The sequence below is a fragment of the Octopus bimaculoides genome, chromosome 1 (assembly GCF_046866305.1).
Source record: "Octopus bimaculoides isolate indiv1 chromosome 1, ASM4686630v1, whole genome shotgun sequence".
Classification (NCBI taxonomy): Eukaryota; Metazoa; Mollusca; class Cephalopoda; order Octopoda; family Octopodidae; genus Octopus; species Octopus bimaculoides.
The window spans coordinates 202,304,806-202,322,825 of record NC_142928.1 but is presented as its reverse complement, the minus strand read 5'-3'; the positions used below and the strand labels follow the sequence as shown (position 1 = coordinate 202,322,825).

At 40.5% G+C, this 18,020-nt stretch overlaps 1 protein-coding gene across 2 annotated transcripts; it reads right to left on the bottom strand.

Annotated features, from left to right (window-relative positions):
- Positions 1–8,723: 8,723 nt before the first annotated feature.
- On the bottom strand, positions 8,724–17,273 carry LOC149137955 (protein mono-ADP-ribosyltransferase PARP15-like). 2 transcript variants are annotated; one of them, XM_089340954.1, is made up of 2 exons: positions 17,252–17,273; positions 8,724–9,447 (listed from the first exon to the last, which is right to left on the bottom strand). In XM_089340954.1, the coding sequence occupies exons 1-2, from the start codon at positions 17,256–17,258 to the stop codon at positions 9,200–9,202; spliced, it is 255 nt and encodes an 84-aa protein (XP_089197080.1). In that variant the 5' UTR covers positions 17,259–17,273; the 3' UTR covers positions 8,724–9,199. The 2 variants fall into 2 exon arrangements, with proteins under 2 accessions (XP_089197080.1, XP_089197031.1); XM_089340905.1 differs by lacking the exon at positions 17,252–17,273 and adding an exon at positions 13,628–17,101.
- Between the last annotated feature and the right edge of the window lie 747 nt (positions 17,274–18,020).

Sequence of the window (18,020 nt, the reverse complement as noted above, 5' to 3'; positions counted from 1 at the left end):
GAAGCTGTGTGGGAAGATGAACGGAGGCATAACATCGCCATCACTAGTGATCACTCCGAACACCATGATGTTGACTGGATGTCTGATTTTGATCACTCTTGGTACATGTTTTGGGGACACAGCAAGTGAACGGTTGTTCTGTGTGTTCACTATCTGAGTCTGGCAGAAATTTTTCTTATCTAAGAAATACCAAAGCATGTTTGGTTGGAGAGGATGCTTGAGCTTGTTCAAAAGCTTCATAGCACAGTCCTTCCTCTTATCCTTGATGGCTTGGGATATAAATTGGCCTTCTCTCATCTTGTATGTGGAATACTGAATGTCTGCATGTACTACCTGCCTGCTAAGAGTCTCAGACACTCTCATGTCCCTGGTGATAGACCTGATTGACTTGGAGGGATCGTTGTCAATCATGGCCTGGATCTCACCAACAAATTCAGAGGTTCTTTTCTTATCAGAATGATCAGAGTGAGTTTTCTGAACTACCGTACCTTCATAATCACCATTAGACTCATCCAGCTCTTTCGGAATCCTCTGTATTGTCCTCAGATTGACACCCAAACACCCTGAAATGTCCATACTGGAGCTTCTGGCATGAATGCCAAGCAGTACAGCATGTCATTTCCAAATTACTGGCAGAGTGAATTGTGTCATGCACGACCCACAACTGCAACAGCTGAAATTAGTGATTCTGTACAGAGGGCCGGAAAACAGAAATGATGTTCCAACAAGTGCGAGAAACTACTAGAATATTCAGGATGAACCGACTGTTGATGATGGCCTCATCTTCAAAGCTGACAAAGTTGTAGTTCCTGCAACACTACAAGCAGAAATGTTGAACAGAATTCATGGTGCTCATTTTGGATACACAAAGTGTATACTCAGAGCCAAAGATGTTATCTTCTGGCTCGGGATGACTGTACAAGTTGAAGAATGTGTGTCACGATCTTCTGTGTGAAATGAGAACAGAAGGAGTAATACAAAACAACTGTTGAAGAACCATGAAATTCCTGATTGACTGTGGGGCAAAGTCGGAGCTGACTTGTGTACAACAACAATGACTACCTGATGTGTGTGGACTATTTCTCAAAATACCTTGAAATTGTCTGACCCAACAAGTAAAATGACAATCACAGCAATGAAATGTCTTTGTCAGACACGACATCCCAGATGAGCTCATGACAGAGAATAGACAGCAGTTTACAAGTGCAGAGTTCTGTTACTTTGGTCTAGAATAGGACTTCAAATACCCAACATCAAGTCTGACATATCCACAATCAAATGGACAAGTTGAGCATACAGTTCAGACAGTGAAAAATCTACTCAAGAAAGCAAGCTAATGGCCGAGATGTCTATTTAGCTCTACTTGAGTACAGAAATACACTGGTTGATATGGTCGATCTATCACCAGCTCAAACATTAATGAGCAAGCACCCGAAGAGTCGCTTATCTGTTTCCAATCCCTTGCTGAAACCTCAGGTACAGGACCAGAAACAGCTACATGGTCAACTGAAAGTACATCAAGAGCAGTAAAAATACTGCTATGACAGAGGTAGTAGAGAATTACCTCCCTTGACAGCAAGTCAGGAGTTACGAAAAGCAGTCATGGAAGCTTGGAGTTGTCAAATCAGTTGAAGATGCACCGAAATCCTACAACATAGCCACATCAGATGGAAGACCATATAAACAATATCGCTATCGTCTGCAGACAGCTGCTGAGAATCCCAAACTTTAGCCAAATGGAGATGTGAAGAGACTATGAACTGTGATACAGAGGAGTCTGAAATTACAGGCACCATCTGTAATCAAACTACAAGATGTGGATGAAAAATCAACATGCCAGAACGATATTGAGATTGATATCAAGAACTGTTGGATTCGAGAAGTACTCCATGAAAAAAGAGATTCTTGAACTGTGTTAATTGTTGAATTTTAAGTTAACTGTGTTAATTGCGAGAAAGCATATTTCATTATTTGTAGCAGAGCTACATATTACATTGTAATATGAGTTGACCTGCACAGCAGATGAATATTTCAATGAGGCATCTAGCCTTGCTTTGATACACTAGCCTCGCTTTGATACACTAGCCTCACTTTGATACAGTAGCCTCATTTTGAGCATTGTGGTAGAAACAACCTCAGTTCTTGCCTGGCTTTGGTCAAAGACACATGTCTTCTCTGCAGCTCCACGCATAATCTCCAATGTGCAACTCACATGTCTCTTCACCTCAAAACAAGATATATGTTTGTGAACAAAGATATTTTATCACATACACATTCTCAAAATGACTGTTCTCATTACACACATGCATACATACTGTAATACAAATATTATAGTTTACTTCTTTCAGTGCAAAAGCAAAAATCAAAACTTTCTTTGTATGTAAATACTAACTGTTTTTCCATTTAATAACATGCACTTGAACAGCCAACAACAGACGCTATATATTCTTTCCACATTTGAAAAAGTTAAAGAGATTATTTTCGTAATGAAATAAAATGAAAATTCATTTATGGACAGTTAAATTTAAAGAAGAAAGTTGCTTTATCAGAATGGTAATGAATATATAACTGAATTTATTTGAAGTTGATAATTTGGGTTCTAAATATTGCCAGGACTTGGACTTAGTGCATATTTTGGCTACAATAATACCTCTTGCAAATAATGTTTGTAAAGAAAAGAAATATAATGAGAGTGACTTCATATCAAGATGGGCACACAAAAGTGTGACATCGTGACTTTGTATGTATGACGATGTAAATAAACACAGAGTAATGGCTGCACCCTGTACTGTGTCAAACTTCACACAAACGATAATTTTACAAAAAAAGTTTAAAACTTTAATGTCTGCAACTTTCTGTGAATAACTATCCTTTCCTTTCTCTCTCACAGAATTCAAAAATGTAAACATCCTTTTATTGCAGGAACACTACCATTTTCTCTGGTCGGACACACAAACAATCAACTTTAGAAAATTTGAAAATTTTAATGAATACAATTTTCTGTGACACTTTTACCCTTCTTCACTTCTACCTTTTATTGCAACAATTCTATTAAATGCAAGGTAAATACCAAGGAGATAAGCAACTACCAATACATACAATTCAAACAATTATGAAAACTTTAAACTACAGCAAAACCTAGTAAAAGAGAAACTGAACGATGTAAATATTAGTATATATATATATATTATTTCTTTTTTTCTGTCAGTAATTACAACAGGACAAGGTGGGTTGGTCCTTTCCAAGGCTAAGGTCAGCTCTCTCATTGATCGCTAGTAGCAGTAAACACATTTGACCTCTGTTAACACTTCTTTAGTTTCCTGATTGTTCAGGATAGCAAAGCAGCAGCAGCAGCAGCACCACAACAACCACCACCACCACAACAACCACCACCACCACTACTACTCTACATAGATTCAACCGTAAATGGACTCTCTGAGAAGGCGTTTAGCATGGTAGAAATTGCACCTAACATTGCAGAGGAAGGACAGATCAGAAAGTATAATTCTGTATGCAGATGTTCATGCAAAAAGTGCAGAGAATTGGTGTCATCCCTGCCCTGCATAGGCTGATGTAACCTCTATGTCTGTGGAAGGCCTGCTGTAAGTTACACAGGGTGAATCTGGGGTAACCCTTTACATGAAAATCTCAAATAAACATACCCAGGGAGCAAACCCCGTAAAAAATCATTCTTATTCTTGGCAATGATGACAACAACTTCAAACCTAAATAATGGTATGAATGGGAAGACTCTCCAGGATGTCCACAAACCCCTTCAGATTGATGGCCTTGCTCGATCTCTAGAAAAGGCGTAGGTAAAAACACCATAAGATGTACCCTGTGTAAGCTATGGACACATAAGAGGTGCAGCAATATCAAAGGAAGGCTAACTAGGAAGATAGTTATTGTTTGTAGCAGATGTTCAGGGGCAATAAACACTGAAAATATGCAGAAAACAACTTCTGTCACATTCCAGGGAGAAAAACTAGAAGTAGTTGATAGCTTCCGCTATCTAGGTGACCAAGTCAGTTTGGGGGGGGGGGGGGGTACGCTGAAAGTGTAGCTGCTAGAATAAGAATAGCCTGGGCAAAGTTCAGAGAGCTCCTACCCCTGCTGGTGACAAGGGGCCTCTCGCTCAGAGTAAAAGGCAGACTGTATGACGCATGTGTACGAACAGCCATGCTTCATGGCAGTAAAACATGGGCCATAACTGCTGAAGACATGCATAAGCTCACAAGGAATGAAGCCAGTATGCTCTGCTGGATGAGTAATGTCAGTGTGCATACAAGACAGAGTGTAAGTACCTTGAGAGAAAAGTTGGACCTAAGAAGCATCAGTTGTGGTGTGCAAGAGAGACGATTGCACTGGTATGGTCATGTGGTATGAATGGATGAGGATAGTTGTTTGAAAAAGTGTCACACCCGATCGGTTGAGGGAAACTCTGGAAGAGGTTGACCCTGGAAGACTTGGGATGAGGTGGTAAAGCACGACCTTCGTACATTAGGCCTCACTGAGGCAATGACTTGTGACTGAGACCTTTGGAAATATGCTCTGCTTGAGAAGACCCAGCAGGCCAAATGAGACCATAACCTGATGGCCTATGCCAGGGGTGTAACCAGCCCACTTATGTGTACCTTTCCTTCATTGGACACTAAACTCCGCTTGCGAAGACCTGTTGAGGCAAGTAAAATCAAAATCAAACCAAATTCGATGACTGGCACCCATGCCAATGTCGTCTCCTTCATTGGACACTAAACTCTGCTTGTGAAGACCTGTTGAGACAAGTGAAATCGGAATCTGAATCAAATTCGATTACAGCACCGCATGACTGGCATCTGCGCCAGTGGAGCGCTAAGAGCATCATCTGAGCATGATCGTTGCCAAGGTCACTGTGTGGCCCCATGCCAGTGGCACGTAAAAAGCACCATTCGAGCATGATCGTTACCAGCGTAGCCTTACTGGCACTTGCGCCAGTAGTACGTGGAGAACAACATTCGAGTAAGGCCATTGCTAATGCCGCTGGACTGGCTCCTGTGCAGGTGACACGTAAAAACACCATTTGAGCATGGTCGTTGCCAGTACCGACTGACTGGCCCTGGTGCCGGTGGCATGTAAAAGCACCCACTACACTCTTGGAGTGGTTGGCGTTAGGAAGGGCACCCAGCTGTAGAAACTCTGCCAGATCAGACTGGAGCCTGGTGTAGCCATCTGGCTCACTAGACCTCAGTCAAACCGTCCAACCCATGCCAGCATGGAAAGCGGACGTTAAACGATGATGATGATGATGATTTGAAACAGAATGAAAGCATGCCTTTTTTATGAAATAACTTGTGGCTGGAGATGAAAAATGGATTAGGTATGAAAACGTAGTGCAAAAAAGATACTGGAATTTGTGTAAGGACTCCCCCCAACCCAAACAGCAACCAAAGACGAATATTCATGCCAAAACAGCTATGCTTTGTGTTTGGTGGGATCATGAAGACATTATTTATTATGAGCTTTTCCCACAAAACCAGACCATTAATTCTGATGTGTACTGTTATTAGCTGGCTAATTTGAAACAAAAAATCAAACAATTGAGGCTGGAGATTGCCAACAGGAAAGAGGTAATGCTCTGACAAGACAATACCTAGCCACGTGTCTTTGGCTACCTGAAGAAAGTTGCATGAAGTTGGCTGGGATCTCTTACCCCATCCACCATAATATTCTTATATTGCACCATCTGATTACCATTTGGTTTTGTCTCTACAGAACTCATTGCAAGGAAAAACATTTAACAATTTAGCTGGAAAAAGCTTTCAACAAGATTCTGCACTCTCTTATTTGGTGATCTCTAAGGAAGCTAAGGGGAGAGGAGTGGCTTGATAGAGCTGTTCAAGCCATGTACAGCAATGCTGTCAGTAAGGTGAGAGTTGGCCTTGAATACAGTGAGGAATTTAGCATACAGGCTGGAGTACACCAGGGATCAGTTCTTAGTTCACTATTATTCATCCTTCAGGTCATAACAAAGGAATTCAAAACTGGATGCCCACGGGAACTCCTACACCCAGGACCATGCTAATAGCTTAGGAGTGAAATTTAGGATTTCTCAGTTTTCTGTGAATCAATTTTGTTAAAACTTTGCCCATCTGGTTTCCACACTATGGCAACACCATTGTTATGTCTTCATAATTCTGTGTAACGTCCCTTCTTATGTATTTCAGGTTCTTTAGTTTTGGGGGACCCCTGAAACTGCTTCCTTTGACGCCCCATCACAGGAGTTTGAGGCTTCAATGGGCCCCAAAGTACATGACATTAGACTTGAATTGTGTGCTGTTCGCTGACAAAAACAAGGTGACCCTTGACAAACCTGATGGTTGGGTTTAGTTTGGAGATGAGTGTTACCAACATTTACAACATCAACAACATGGTGGAGGATTCACGTTGTAGGCTGGTATCACTGGGAACAGACATGTTGGCCTAGTCAGGGTGCCTCAAGAGGTTAAAATGACTACAGGCATCTACTGCAAACTCCTGAAGGAGGTCTTCGATTCCTGGATAGATGACATACCACTGTCAATTCTAAGGAGTCTTGTATTCATGCATCACAATGCTCCCTCCACTCTGTTAGGACCACTAAACATTCCTAGGGTCTTTATGTATACAAGGTGAAAGGTTGGTTATATGGCTGCTAGCATCTCCAGATCTCAACCCTATCGAAAATCTTTGGTCTGTCATTTAATAAGATGTTTTTGCCAATGAATGCCAATTCACATTGAAAGATGTCTTATGGGCGGCCATGAAAGCTGCAGCAGAGGCAGACCAACCTGCGACTATTAAGAAACGGACAGATTCCATGAGTCATTGGGTTCTTGAAATTATCAGTCGAAATGGTACTCATGTGGCTAAAGAATTCTTAATGTATACTTAATATGTACATTATTTACATTATTTACATTTGATGGATATTTGTCCTCATCTTGTTTGTTGTTAACACAACGTTTCGGCTGACATACCCTCCAGCCTTCGTCAGGTGTCTTGGGGAAATTTTGAACCTGGGTTCTCATTCCTAACAATGTTACTATTATTATATTATTATTATTATTACTATTATTAATCAGGTCACTGCCGTGAATCGAACTCGGAATCTTGGGGTTAGTAGCCCGCGCTCTTAACCACTACGCCATATGTATCATTACCTTTCATTTTCTGGAAAAAGAAAAAAGAAAGTGTCTAGATGGGCTATTTTCTTTCAAAAGCTATTAACGTGGTTCACCCAAAAACTGAAGAATCTGAAATAAAAAAGGACGTAACACAGAATAATGGACACATAACAATGGCGTTGCTTTAAAGTGTAAAGCAGCTGGGAAAAGTTTTATCAAAATCAATTCACAGATAACCAAGAAATCCTATATTTCACTCCTAAGCTATTTGCGTGGTTCTGGGTGTGTGTGCTGATGATCTTTCTCCTATTGCAGAATCTGAAACAGAATTGGAGAAGAAGTTTTGGGTCTAGAAGCAAAACCTGGAATCAAAGGGCCTTAAAGTTAACTCAGCAAAGACTAAAGTTGCTGCTAGCAAGAAAGCAGACAAGACTCTCCTTCCATCAGGTAAATGGAAAATGATTATGATGGTGGTGGTGGTGGTGGTAAGTCAAGGACGCATGAGAGATGCAGTAGAATTGGAGGTAGGTTAACAGATAAGGTCGCTTCCATGTGTGGCAGATGCACAGGAATAATAAGCACGAAGGGCACAAGGGACTTAAACTCTCTCAAATGCCCAGGAGGCTCTCTTGGTGTAGTAAATAGTTTCTGCTATTTAGGTGACCAGATTAGTAAAGGGGGTGGGGGTGGATGCTCTGAAAGTATTGTTTCTAGAATAAGAATAGGATGGAGGAAGTTCAGAGAGCTACTACTTCTGTTGGCCACAAGAGGGCTCTCTCTCGCAGAGTGAAAGGTAGATTGTATGATGCCTGTGTAAGAACGGCTGTATTACATGATAGTGGGACATGGGCTCTGACTGCAGAGGCCATGCATAGACTGGAGAGGAATGAACATAGTATGCTCCGTTGGATTTGCAATATCAGGGCACATGTAGGACAAAGCACAACTGTATTGAGAGAAAAGTGAGGCATATGAGGGGTTAAATGTGGCATGCAGGAGAGGAGAATCCATTGGTTTGGATTGTGATGTGTGAAGACAGCTGTATATAGAAGTGCCTGGTCAGTGAGAGTGGATAGTACCTATGGGAGAAAGAGACTCAGGAAGGCATAGGATGAAGTGGTGAGGACTGATCTTAGGCTCACAGAGGAAATGACAATGGACCAAGATGTTTGGTGATATGAGGTTTTAGAGAAGACCCATCCATGAAACTGTGTGCTACAAGAGTTGTGTCCCACCCACATGTAACAACACACTTTACACCTACTCTACTCTAAAGAAATTGAACTACATCTCCTCTTCTAACTGCATCTTTCTCTGCCTCACATTTCCTCTTCATAAATTATGATTGTTTTCTAATCCCCTTTCTTTCCCTTACTGCCCTGCTCACTGTTCGCTACACCCCAACTCTATTTAATATGTACCAATTGGGCTCTACCTAATCATGTGGATGGGGCTTTGGTAAGCAAGAAGAATTTTTTCTTCTTAGAATCACATTTACAAAATCAAGAAGCAATGTCTTCAATGGCACAAAATTGGTTTATGTGTTCTTATTAAATACAATACAGAATAATAAACTTTAACTGGATTTGAACTTGCAGTCTTTATTTTACTTTAAGCAATAATTACTTCTAATGTAAAAATAGATTGAAAATGTCAACATGAGACAACGATACTGGGCATATGATTCACAAAATATAAAATTCCATAATTTTAGTGTCATGAATTTGAATAATTTTAATGTTATAAATCTGAATAGTTATTGAAAAGTTTTAATTGATACAAATTTGAATAATTTTAATGTTACAAATTTGAATAGTGGTAGTGATACAAATTTGAATAATTTTGGTGTTGCAAATTTGAATAGTTTTAGTGTTACAAATCAGAAGAGTTAAAGTGTTACAAATTTGAATAGTTTTGGTGTTACAAATTTGAACAGTTTTAGTGTTACAAATTTAAATAGTTTTGGTGTTACAAATTTGAATAGTTTTGGTGTTACAAATTTGAATAGTTTTGGTGTTACAAATTTCAATAGTTTTAGAGTTACAAAAGTCTTAATTTCAATCAGAGAATGTAATCAAATAATGAGGATATGCCTGAGAGTCATCAAAAGTAACATAAATTCTGGGTCTTTGAATATCATCAACAGCAGAATTGTAAGAATCCTTTAAAACTTTCAATCCATGACGTCTTTGTATCACTTTGCCCACAAGAACACTGCATTTGTACATTTTTTTTATTTGTTTAGTGTCACTTGCAGAATTCCGGATGTCTGTAGCAAAGGAAATACCTTCATCAGATGCAGTTGCTAAGAATAGAAAAAAAAAAAAGATATCATCATCATCATCATTGTTTAACGTCCGCTTTCCATGCTAGCATGGGTTGCAGGATTTGACTGAGGACTGATGAAACCAGGTGACTACACCAGGCTCCAATCTGATTTGGCAGAGTTTCTACAGCTGTATGCCCTTCCTAATGCCAACCACTCAGTGAGTGTAGTGGGTACTTTTACGTGCCACCAGTACGAAGGCCAGTCAGGCAGTACTGGCAACGGCCATGCTCAAAATGGTGTTTTTATGTGCCACCTGCACAAGAGCCAGTCCAGGGGCACTAGCAAGGCCCTCGCTCGAATGCTTTTTCACGTGCCTCTGGCACAAGTGCCAGTAAGGCTATACTGGTAATGATCACGCTCAAATAGTGCTATTTACGTTCCACTGGCATGGAAGCAAGTCAGCTGCTCTGGCAATGACCATGCTCAGATGGTGCTGTTAGCACACCACTGGCACAGGTGCCAGTCATCGAATTTGGTTCAATTACAATTTCGATTTCACTTGCCTCAACAGGTCTTTGCAAGCAGAGTTTAGTGTCCAATGAAGGAAAGGTTGGCATGGGTGCCAGTCGTTGAATTTGGTTCGATTTCGATTTTACTTGCCTGAACAGGTCTTTGCAAGTGGAGTTTAGTGTCCAATGAAGTAAAGGTACGAATAAGTGGATTGGCTACACCCCTGGCAGAGGTCATGGATTATGGTCTCACTTGGCTTGCCGGGTCTTCTCACACACTGCATATTTCCAAAGGTCCCGGTCACTAGTCATTGCCTCGGTGAGGCCTAATGTTCGAAGGTCATGCTTCACCACCTCATCCTGGTCTACCACTTCCACAGGTTCCCTCAATCGCTAGGGTGTGACACTTCTTCACACAACTATCCTCATCCATTCTCGCCACATGTCCATACCAGCGCAATCGTCTCTCTTGCACACCACAACTGATGTTTCTTAGGTCCAACTTTTCTCTCAAGGTACTTACACTCTGTTGAGTATGCACACTGACATTACACATCCATCGGAGCATACTGGCTTCATTCCTTGCAAGCTTACGCATGTCCTCAGCAGTTACAGCTCATGTTTCACTGCCATGAAGCATGGCTGTTCGTACACATGCGTCATACAGTCTGCCTTTTACTCTGAGCGAGAGGCCCCTTGTCACCAGCAGAGGTAGGAGCTCTCTGAACTTTACCCAGGCTATTCTTATTCTAGCAGCTACACTTTCAGAGCATCCACCCCCACTACTAACTTGGTCACCCAGATAGCGGAAGCTATCAACTACTTCTAGTTTTTCTCCCTGGAATGTGGCAGAAGTTGTTCTCTGCACATTTTCAGTGTTTATTGCTCCTGAGCATTTGCCACAAACAAAAACTAACTTGCTAGTTAACCTGCCTTTGATATTGCTGCACCTCTTATGTGTCCATAGCTTACACTGGGTACATCTTATGGTGTTTTTACCTACGCCTTTTCTACAGATCGAGCAGGGCCATCTACCCGAAGGGGTTTGTGTTTTATCTACCTTCCTACTTATTAGGACTTTGGTTTTAGCTAGGTTGATTCTAAGGCCCTTTGATTCTAGTCCTTGCTTCCACACCTGAAACTTCTTCTCTAATTCTGGTAGTGACTCAGCAATTAGTGCAAGGTCATCAGCATAGAGGAGCTCTCAGGGGCATCCTGTCATTTACATATTTAGCATGCTTGTACTACTTGTTAGTACCCTTAATTATTAATTTATAATTTTTTTACCATTATCGGTTTTTTATGCATGCTAAGCCACTGATATTATTGTAAACAATGATATCCTCATATATATTTAAATAACTTTTATTCACTTCAACCACCTTTTTTTTTTTAATTTCCTGCAGCATTAAAAATGGTCATTATACACATTAGTGAGATGAGTAATCTCTTAAACCTTGATGTCAGTAAGAGTCGCTAAAGATGAACTAAGAGTTTTTCTCAAAGTTCAAAATCACAGTGATATGGGTGTATCTGGTTTTTTCAATTATCGATTATTTTCATCATTGGTGTGGAGCTTTTAGGATCTATATTCATTTGCCCACTTTCACCTTTGTGTTTAAGTGATGATTCGTGGTTTGGTCATTTTGTCTGCTATATTTAGCATGCTGGTACTACTTCTTAGGACACTTAATTATTAATATATATATATATATATATATATATTATAATATTAGGGAATCTAAAATTCCAAGCTTACAAGGATATTCAATTTAATAATACCAAATTGAATTTTATAGTAAAAATTATATTAATAATTTGGAGAAGAACCACCAAAATACAATTCAAACAATGAAACACTCATAGTCTACAATTCACTTTCTTTTTTTATCAACTTACTAAATTGAATTAAATTTTTAGTCTAGTATTTTATAGATTTTTATGGATTTTAAACATTTCTTTTAGATTTTATAGATTTTTAAATTAGTATTTTGTAGAATACGTTTTTCTTGATGGTGATTAGTGTCTTTCATTGTTTGAATTGCATTTTGGTGGTTCTTCTCTAAGTTATTAATATATATACTCTTTTACTTGTTTCAGTCATTTGACTGCGGCCATGCTGGAGCACCACCTTTTTAGTCGAGCAAATCGACCCCGGGACTTATTCTTTGTAAGCCTAGTACTTATTCTATCAGTTTCTTTTGCCGAACCGCTAAGTTACAGGGACATAAACACACCAGCATCGGTTGTCAAGCAATGCTAGGAGGACAAACACAGACACACAAACACACACACACATATATATACACATATATATACATATATACGACGGGCTTCTTTCAGTTTCCGTCTACCATATCCACTCACAAGGCTTTGGTCAGCCCGAGGTTATAGTAGAAGACACTTGCCCAAGATGCCACGCAGTGGGACTGAACCCGGAACCATGTGGTTGGTAAGCAAGCTACTTACCACACAGCCACTCCTGCACCTATATATATATATATATATATATATATATATATATATATATATATTTACACACACACACCCAGAACCACGCAAATAGCTTAGGAGTGAAATATAGGATTTCTTGGTTATCTGTGAATTGATTTTGATAAAAACTTTTCCCAGCTGCTTTACACCCTAAAGCAACGCCATTGTTATGTTTCCATTATTCTGTGTTATGTCCTTTTTTATTTCAGATTCTTCAGTTTTTGGGTGAACCATGTTAATAGCTTTTGAAAGAAAATAGCCCATCTAGACACTTTCTTTTTTCTTTTTCCAGAAAATGAAAGGTAATGATACATATGGCGTAGTGATTAAGAGCGCGGGCTACTAACCCCAAGATTCCGAGTTCGATTCACGGCAGTGACCTTATTAATAATAGTAATAATAATAATAATATAATAATAGTAACATTGTTAGGAATGAGAACCCAGGTTCAAAATTTCCCCAAGACACCTGACGAAGGCTGGAGGGTATGTCAGCCGAAACGTTGTGTTAACAACAAACAAGATGAGGACAAATATCCATCAAATGTAAATAATGTAAATAATGTACATATTAAGTATAAATTAAGAATTCTTTAGCCACATGAGTACCATTTCGACTGATAATTTCAAAAACCCAATTAGTTGTTGATGTTGTAAACATTGGTGACACTCATCTCCAAAATAGACCCAACCATTTGCCCAACCATCAGGTTTGTCAAGGGTCACCCTGACTTCATCACTGAACAGACTCAACTCAAGTCTAATGTCATGTACTTTGGGCCCCATTGAAACCTCAAACTCCTGTGAGAAAGCAGTTTCAGGGATTCTTGCACAAAAACTATGGTCTCGATAAAGCAATCTTTAGTTATTTTCAGTACGGAAACAGTGAAAATGTCTTTGCTTGTTTGTCCAGGTTTCCCACATAACTTGCAGCCTATATTCCTTAAATTCCTAGCAGTCATTGTGTTGGAGGTCCTACAATCAGATTGTTTCTTCCTTGGCATTCATGTGGCTAAATAGTTCATCATCATCATCCTATCATCATCATTTAACATCTGTTGTCCATGCTGGCATGGGTTGGACAGTTTGACTGGGCTGGCCCACTGGAAGGTTGCACCTGGCTCCAGTCTGATTCATTATGTCTATAAATGTTATAATATTGTTATGGTTTTCTGTTAAATATATACTCAATGTATACTTAATATGTATCATTACCCTTCATTTTCTGGGGAAAAAATGTCTCCATGGGCTATTTTCATTCAAAAGCTATTACCATGGTTCTCCCAAAAATTGAAGAATCTGAAATAAAAAAAGAAAGGATGTTACTCTAGAGGAAAGTTTCAGGTGTGGAAGCAAGGACTAGAATCGTAGGGCCTAAGAGTCAACCTAGCAAAAACCTTAGTTCTAATAAGTAGAAAGGTAGACAAACCACAAACCCCTTCACGTAGATGTCCCTGCTCGATCTGTAGAAAAGACGTGTCTAGAAACTCCATACAATGTTCCTGGTATAAGCTATGGACACATAAGAGGTGCAGCAATATCAAAGGAAGACTAACTGGGAAGATAGTTTTTATATGTGGCAGATGCTCAGGAGCAATAAGTACCAAAAATGTGCAGAGAACAGCTTCCATCACATTCCTGGGGGAAAAAACTAGAAGTAGTTGATAGCTTCTGTTACCTAGGTGACCAAGTCAGTAGTGGGGGTGGATGCTCTGAAAGTGTAGCTGCTAGAATAAGAATAGCCTGGACAAAGTTCAGAGAGCTCTTACCTCTGCCAGTAACAAAGGTCCTCTCACTCAGAGTAAAAGGCAGATTGTATGATGCATGTGTGAGAACAGCCATGCTACATGGCAGTGAAACATGGGCTGTGACAGCTGAGGACATGCATAGGCTCACAAGGAATGAAGCCAGTATGCTCTGCTGGATGAGTAATGTCAGTGTGCATACAAGACAGAGTGTAAGTACCTTGAGAGAAAAGTTGGACCTAAGAAGCATCAGTTGTGGTGTGCAAGAGAGACGATTGCACTGGTATGGTCATGTGGTATGAATGGATGAGGATAGTTGTTTGAAAAAGTGTCACACCCTATCGGTTGAGGGAAACTCTGGAAGAGGTTGACCCTGGAAGACTTGGGATGAGGTGGTAAAGCACGACCTTCGTACATTAGGCCTCACTGAGGCAATGACTTGTGACTGAGACCTTTGGAAATATGCTGTGCTTGAGAAGACCCAGCAGGCCAAATGAGACCATAACCTGATGGCCTATGCCAGGGGTGTAACCAGCCCACTTATGTGTACCTTTCCTTCATTGGACACTAAACTCCGCTTGCGAAGACCTGTTGAGGCAAGTAAAATCAAAATCAAACCAAATTCGATGACTGGCACCCATGCCAATGTCGTCTCCTTCATTGGACACTAAACTCTGCTTGTGAAGACCTGTTGAGACAAGTGAAATCGGAATCTGAATCAAATTCGATTACAGCACCGCATGACTGGCATCTGCGCCAGTGGAGCGCTAAGAGCATCATCTGAGCATGATCGTTGCCAAGGTCACTGTGTGGCCCCATGCCAGTGGCACGTAAAAAGCACCATTCGAGCATGATCGTTACCAGCGTAGCCTTACTGGCACTTGCGCCAGTAGTACGTGGAGAACAACATTCGAGTAAGGCCATTGCTAATGCCGCTGGACTGGCTCCTGTGCAGGTGACACGTAAAAACACCATTTGAGCATGGTCGTTGCCAGTACCGACTGACTGGCCCTGGTGCCGGTGGCATGTAAAAGCACCCACTACACTCTTGGAGTGGTTGGCGTTAGGAAGGGCACCCAGCTGTAGAAACTCTGCCAGATCAGACTGGAGCCTGGTGTAGCCATCTGGCTCACTAGACCTCAGTCAAACCGTCCAACCCATGCCAGCATGGAAAGCGGACGTTAAACGATGATGATGATGATGATTTGAAACAGAATGAAAGCATGCCTTTTTTATGAAATAACTTGTGGCTGGAGATGAAAAATGGATTAGGTATGAAAACGTAGTGCAAAAAAGATACTGGAATTTGTGTAAGGACTCCCCCCAACCCAAACAGCAACCAAAGACGAATATTCATGCCAAAACAGCTATGCTTTGTGTTTGGTGGGATCATGAAGACATTATTTATTATGAGCTTTTCCCACAAAACCAGACCATTAATTCTGATGTGTACTGTTATTAGCTGGCTAATTTGAAACAAAAAATCAAACAATTGAGGCTGGAGATTGCCAACAGGAAAGAGGTAATGCTCTGACAAGACAATACCTAGCCACGTGTCTTTGGCTACCTGAAGAAAGTTGCATGAAGTTGGCTGGGATCTCTTACCCCATCCACCATAATATTCTTATATTGCACCATCTGATTACCATTTGGTTTTGTCTCTACAGAACTCATTGCAAGGAAAAACATTTAACAATTTAGCTGGAAAAAGCTTTCAACAAGATACTGCACTCTCTTATTTGGTGATCTCTAAGGAAGCTAAGGGGAGAGGAGTGGCTTGATAGAGCTGTTCAAGCCATGTACAGCAATGCTGTCAGTAAGGTGAGAGTTGGCCTTGAATACAGTGAGGAATTTAGCATACAGGCTGGAGTACACCAGGGATCAGTTCTTAGTTCACTATTATTCATCCTTCAGGTCATAACAAAGGAATTCAAAACTGGATGCCCACGGGAACTCCTACACCCAGGACCATGCTAATAGCTTAGGAGTGAAATTTAGGATTTCTCAGTTTTCTGTGAATCAATTTTGTTAAAACTTTGCCCATCTGGTTTCCACACTATGGCAACACCATTGTTATGTCTTCATAATTCTGTGTAACGTCCCTTCTTATGTATTTCAGGTTCTTTAGTTTTGGGGAACCCCTGAAACTGCTTCCTTTGACGCCCCATCACAGGAGTTTGAGGCTTCAATGGGCCCCAAAGTACATGACATTAGACTTGAATTGTGTGCTGTTCGCTGACAAAAACAAGGTGACCCTTGACAAACCTGATGGTTGGGTTTAGTTTGGAGATGAGTGTTACCAACATTTACAACATCAACAACATGGTGGAGGATTCACGTTGTAGGCTGGTATCACTGGGAACAGACATGTTGGCCTAGTCAGGGTGCCTCAAGAGGTTAAAATGACTACAGGCATCTACTGCAAACTCCTGAAGGAGGTCTTCGATTCCTGGATAGATGACATACCACTGTCAATTCTAAGGAGTCTTGTATTCATGCATCACAATGCTCCCTCCACTCTGTTAGGACCACTAAACATTCCTAGGGTCTTTATGTATACAAGGTGAAAGGTTGGTTATATGGCTGCTAGCATCTCCAGATCTCAACCCTATCGAAAATCTTTGGTCTGTCATTTAATAAGATGTTTTTGCCAATGAATGCCAATTCACATTGAAAGATGTCTTATGGGCGGCCATGAAAGCTGCAGCAGAGGCAGACCAACCTGCGACTATTAAGAAACGGACAGATTCCATGAGTCATTGGGTTCTTGAAATTATCAGTCGAAATGGTACTCATGTGGCTAAAGAATTCTTAATGTATACTTAATATGTACATTATTTACATTATTTACATTTGATGGATATTTGTCCTCATCTTGTTTGTTGTTAACACAACGTTTCGGCTGACATACCCTCCAGCCTTCGTCAGGTGTCTTGGGGAAATTTTGAACCTGGGTTCTCATTCCTAACAATGTTACTATTATTATATTATTATTATTATTACTATTATTAATCAGGTCACTGCCGTGAATCGAACTCGGAATCTTGGGGTTAGTAGCCCGCGCTCTTAACCACTACGCCATATGTATCATTACCTTTCATTTTCTGGAAAAAGAAAAAAGAAAGTGTCTAGATGGGCTATTTTCTTTCAAAAGCTATTAACGTGGTTCACCCAAAAACTGAAGAATCTGAAATAAAAAAGGACGTAACACAGAATAATGGACACATAACAATGGCGTTGCTTTAAAGTGTAAAGCAGCTGGGAAAAGTTTTATCAAAATCAATTCACAGATAACCAAGAAATCCTATATTTCACTCCTAAGCTATTTGCGTGGTTCTGGGTGTGTGTGCTGATGATCTTTCTCCTATTGCAGAATCTGAAACAGAATTGGAGAAGAAGTTTTGGGTCTAGAAGCAAAACCTGGAATCAAAGGGCCTTAAAGTTAACTCAGCAAAGACTAAAGTTGCTGCTAGCAAGAAAGCAGACAAGACTCTCCTTCCATCAGGTAAATGGAAAATGATTATGATGGTGGTGGTGGTGGTGGTAAGTCAAGGACGCATGAGAGATGCAGTAGAATTGGAGGTAGGTTAACAGATAAGGTCGCTTCCATGTGTGGCAGATGCACAGGAATAATAAGCACGAAGGGCACAAGGGACTTAAACTCTCTCAAATGCCCAGGAGGCTCTCTTGGTGTAGTAAATAGTTTCTGCTATTTAGGTGACCAGATTAGTAAAGGGGGTGGGGGTGGATGCTCTGAAAGTATTGTTTCTAGAATAAGAATAGGATGGAGGAAGTTCAGAGAGCTACTACTTCTGTTGGCCACAAGAGGGCTCTCTCTCGCAGAGTGAAAGGTAGATTGTATG

What these genes read in the sequence shown, in the direction of transcription:
- LOC149137955 (XM_089340905.1), bottom strand. Translation starts at nt 13,658, where the DNA reads ATGGAGACATTTTTTCCCCAGAAAATGAAGG. An exon ending in TTTTCCCCAGAAAATGAAGG is followed by an intron (nt 9,448 to 13,627) that starts GTAATGATACAT and finishes TTCTATTCTTAG; the next exon opens with CAACTGCATCTGATGAAGGT.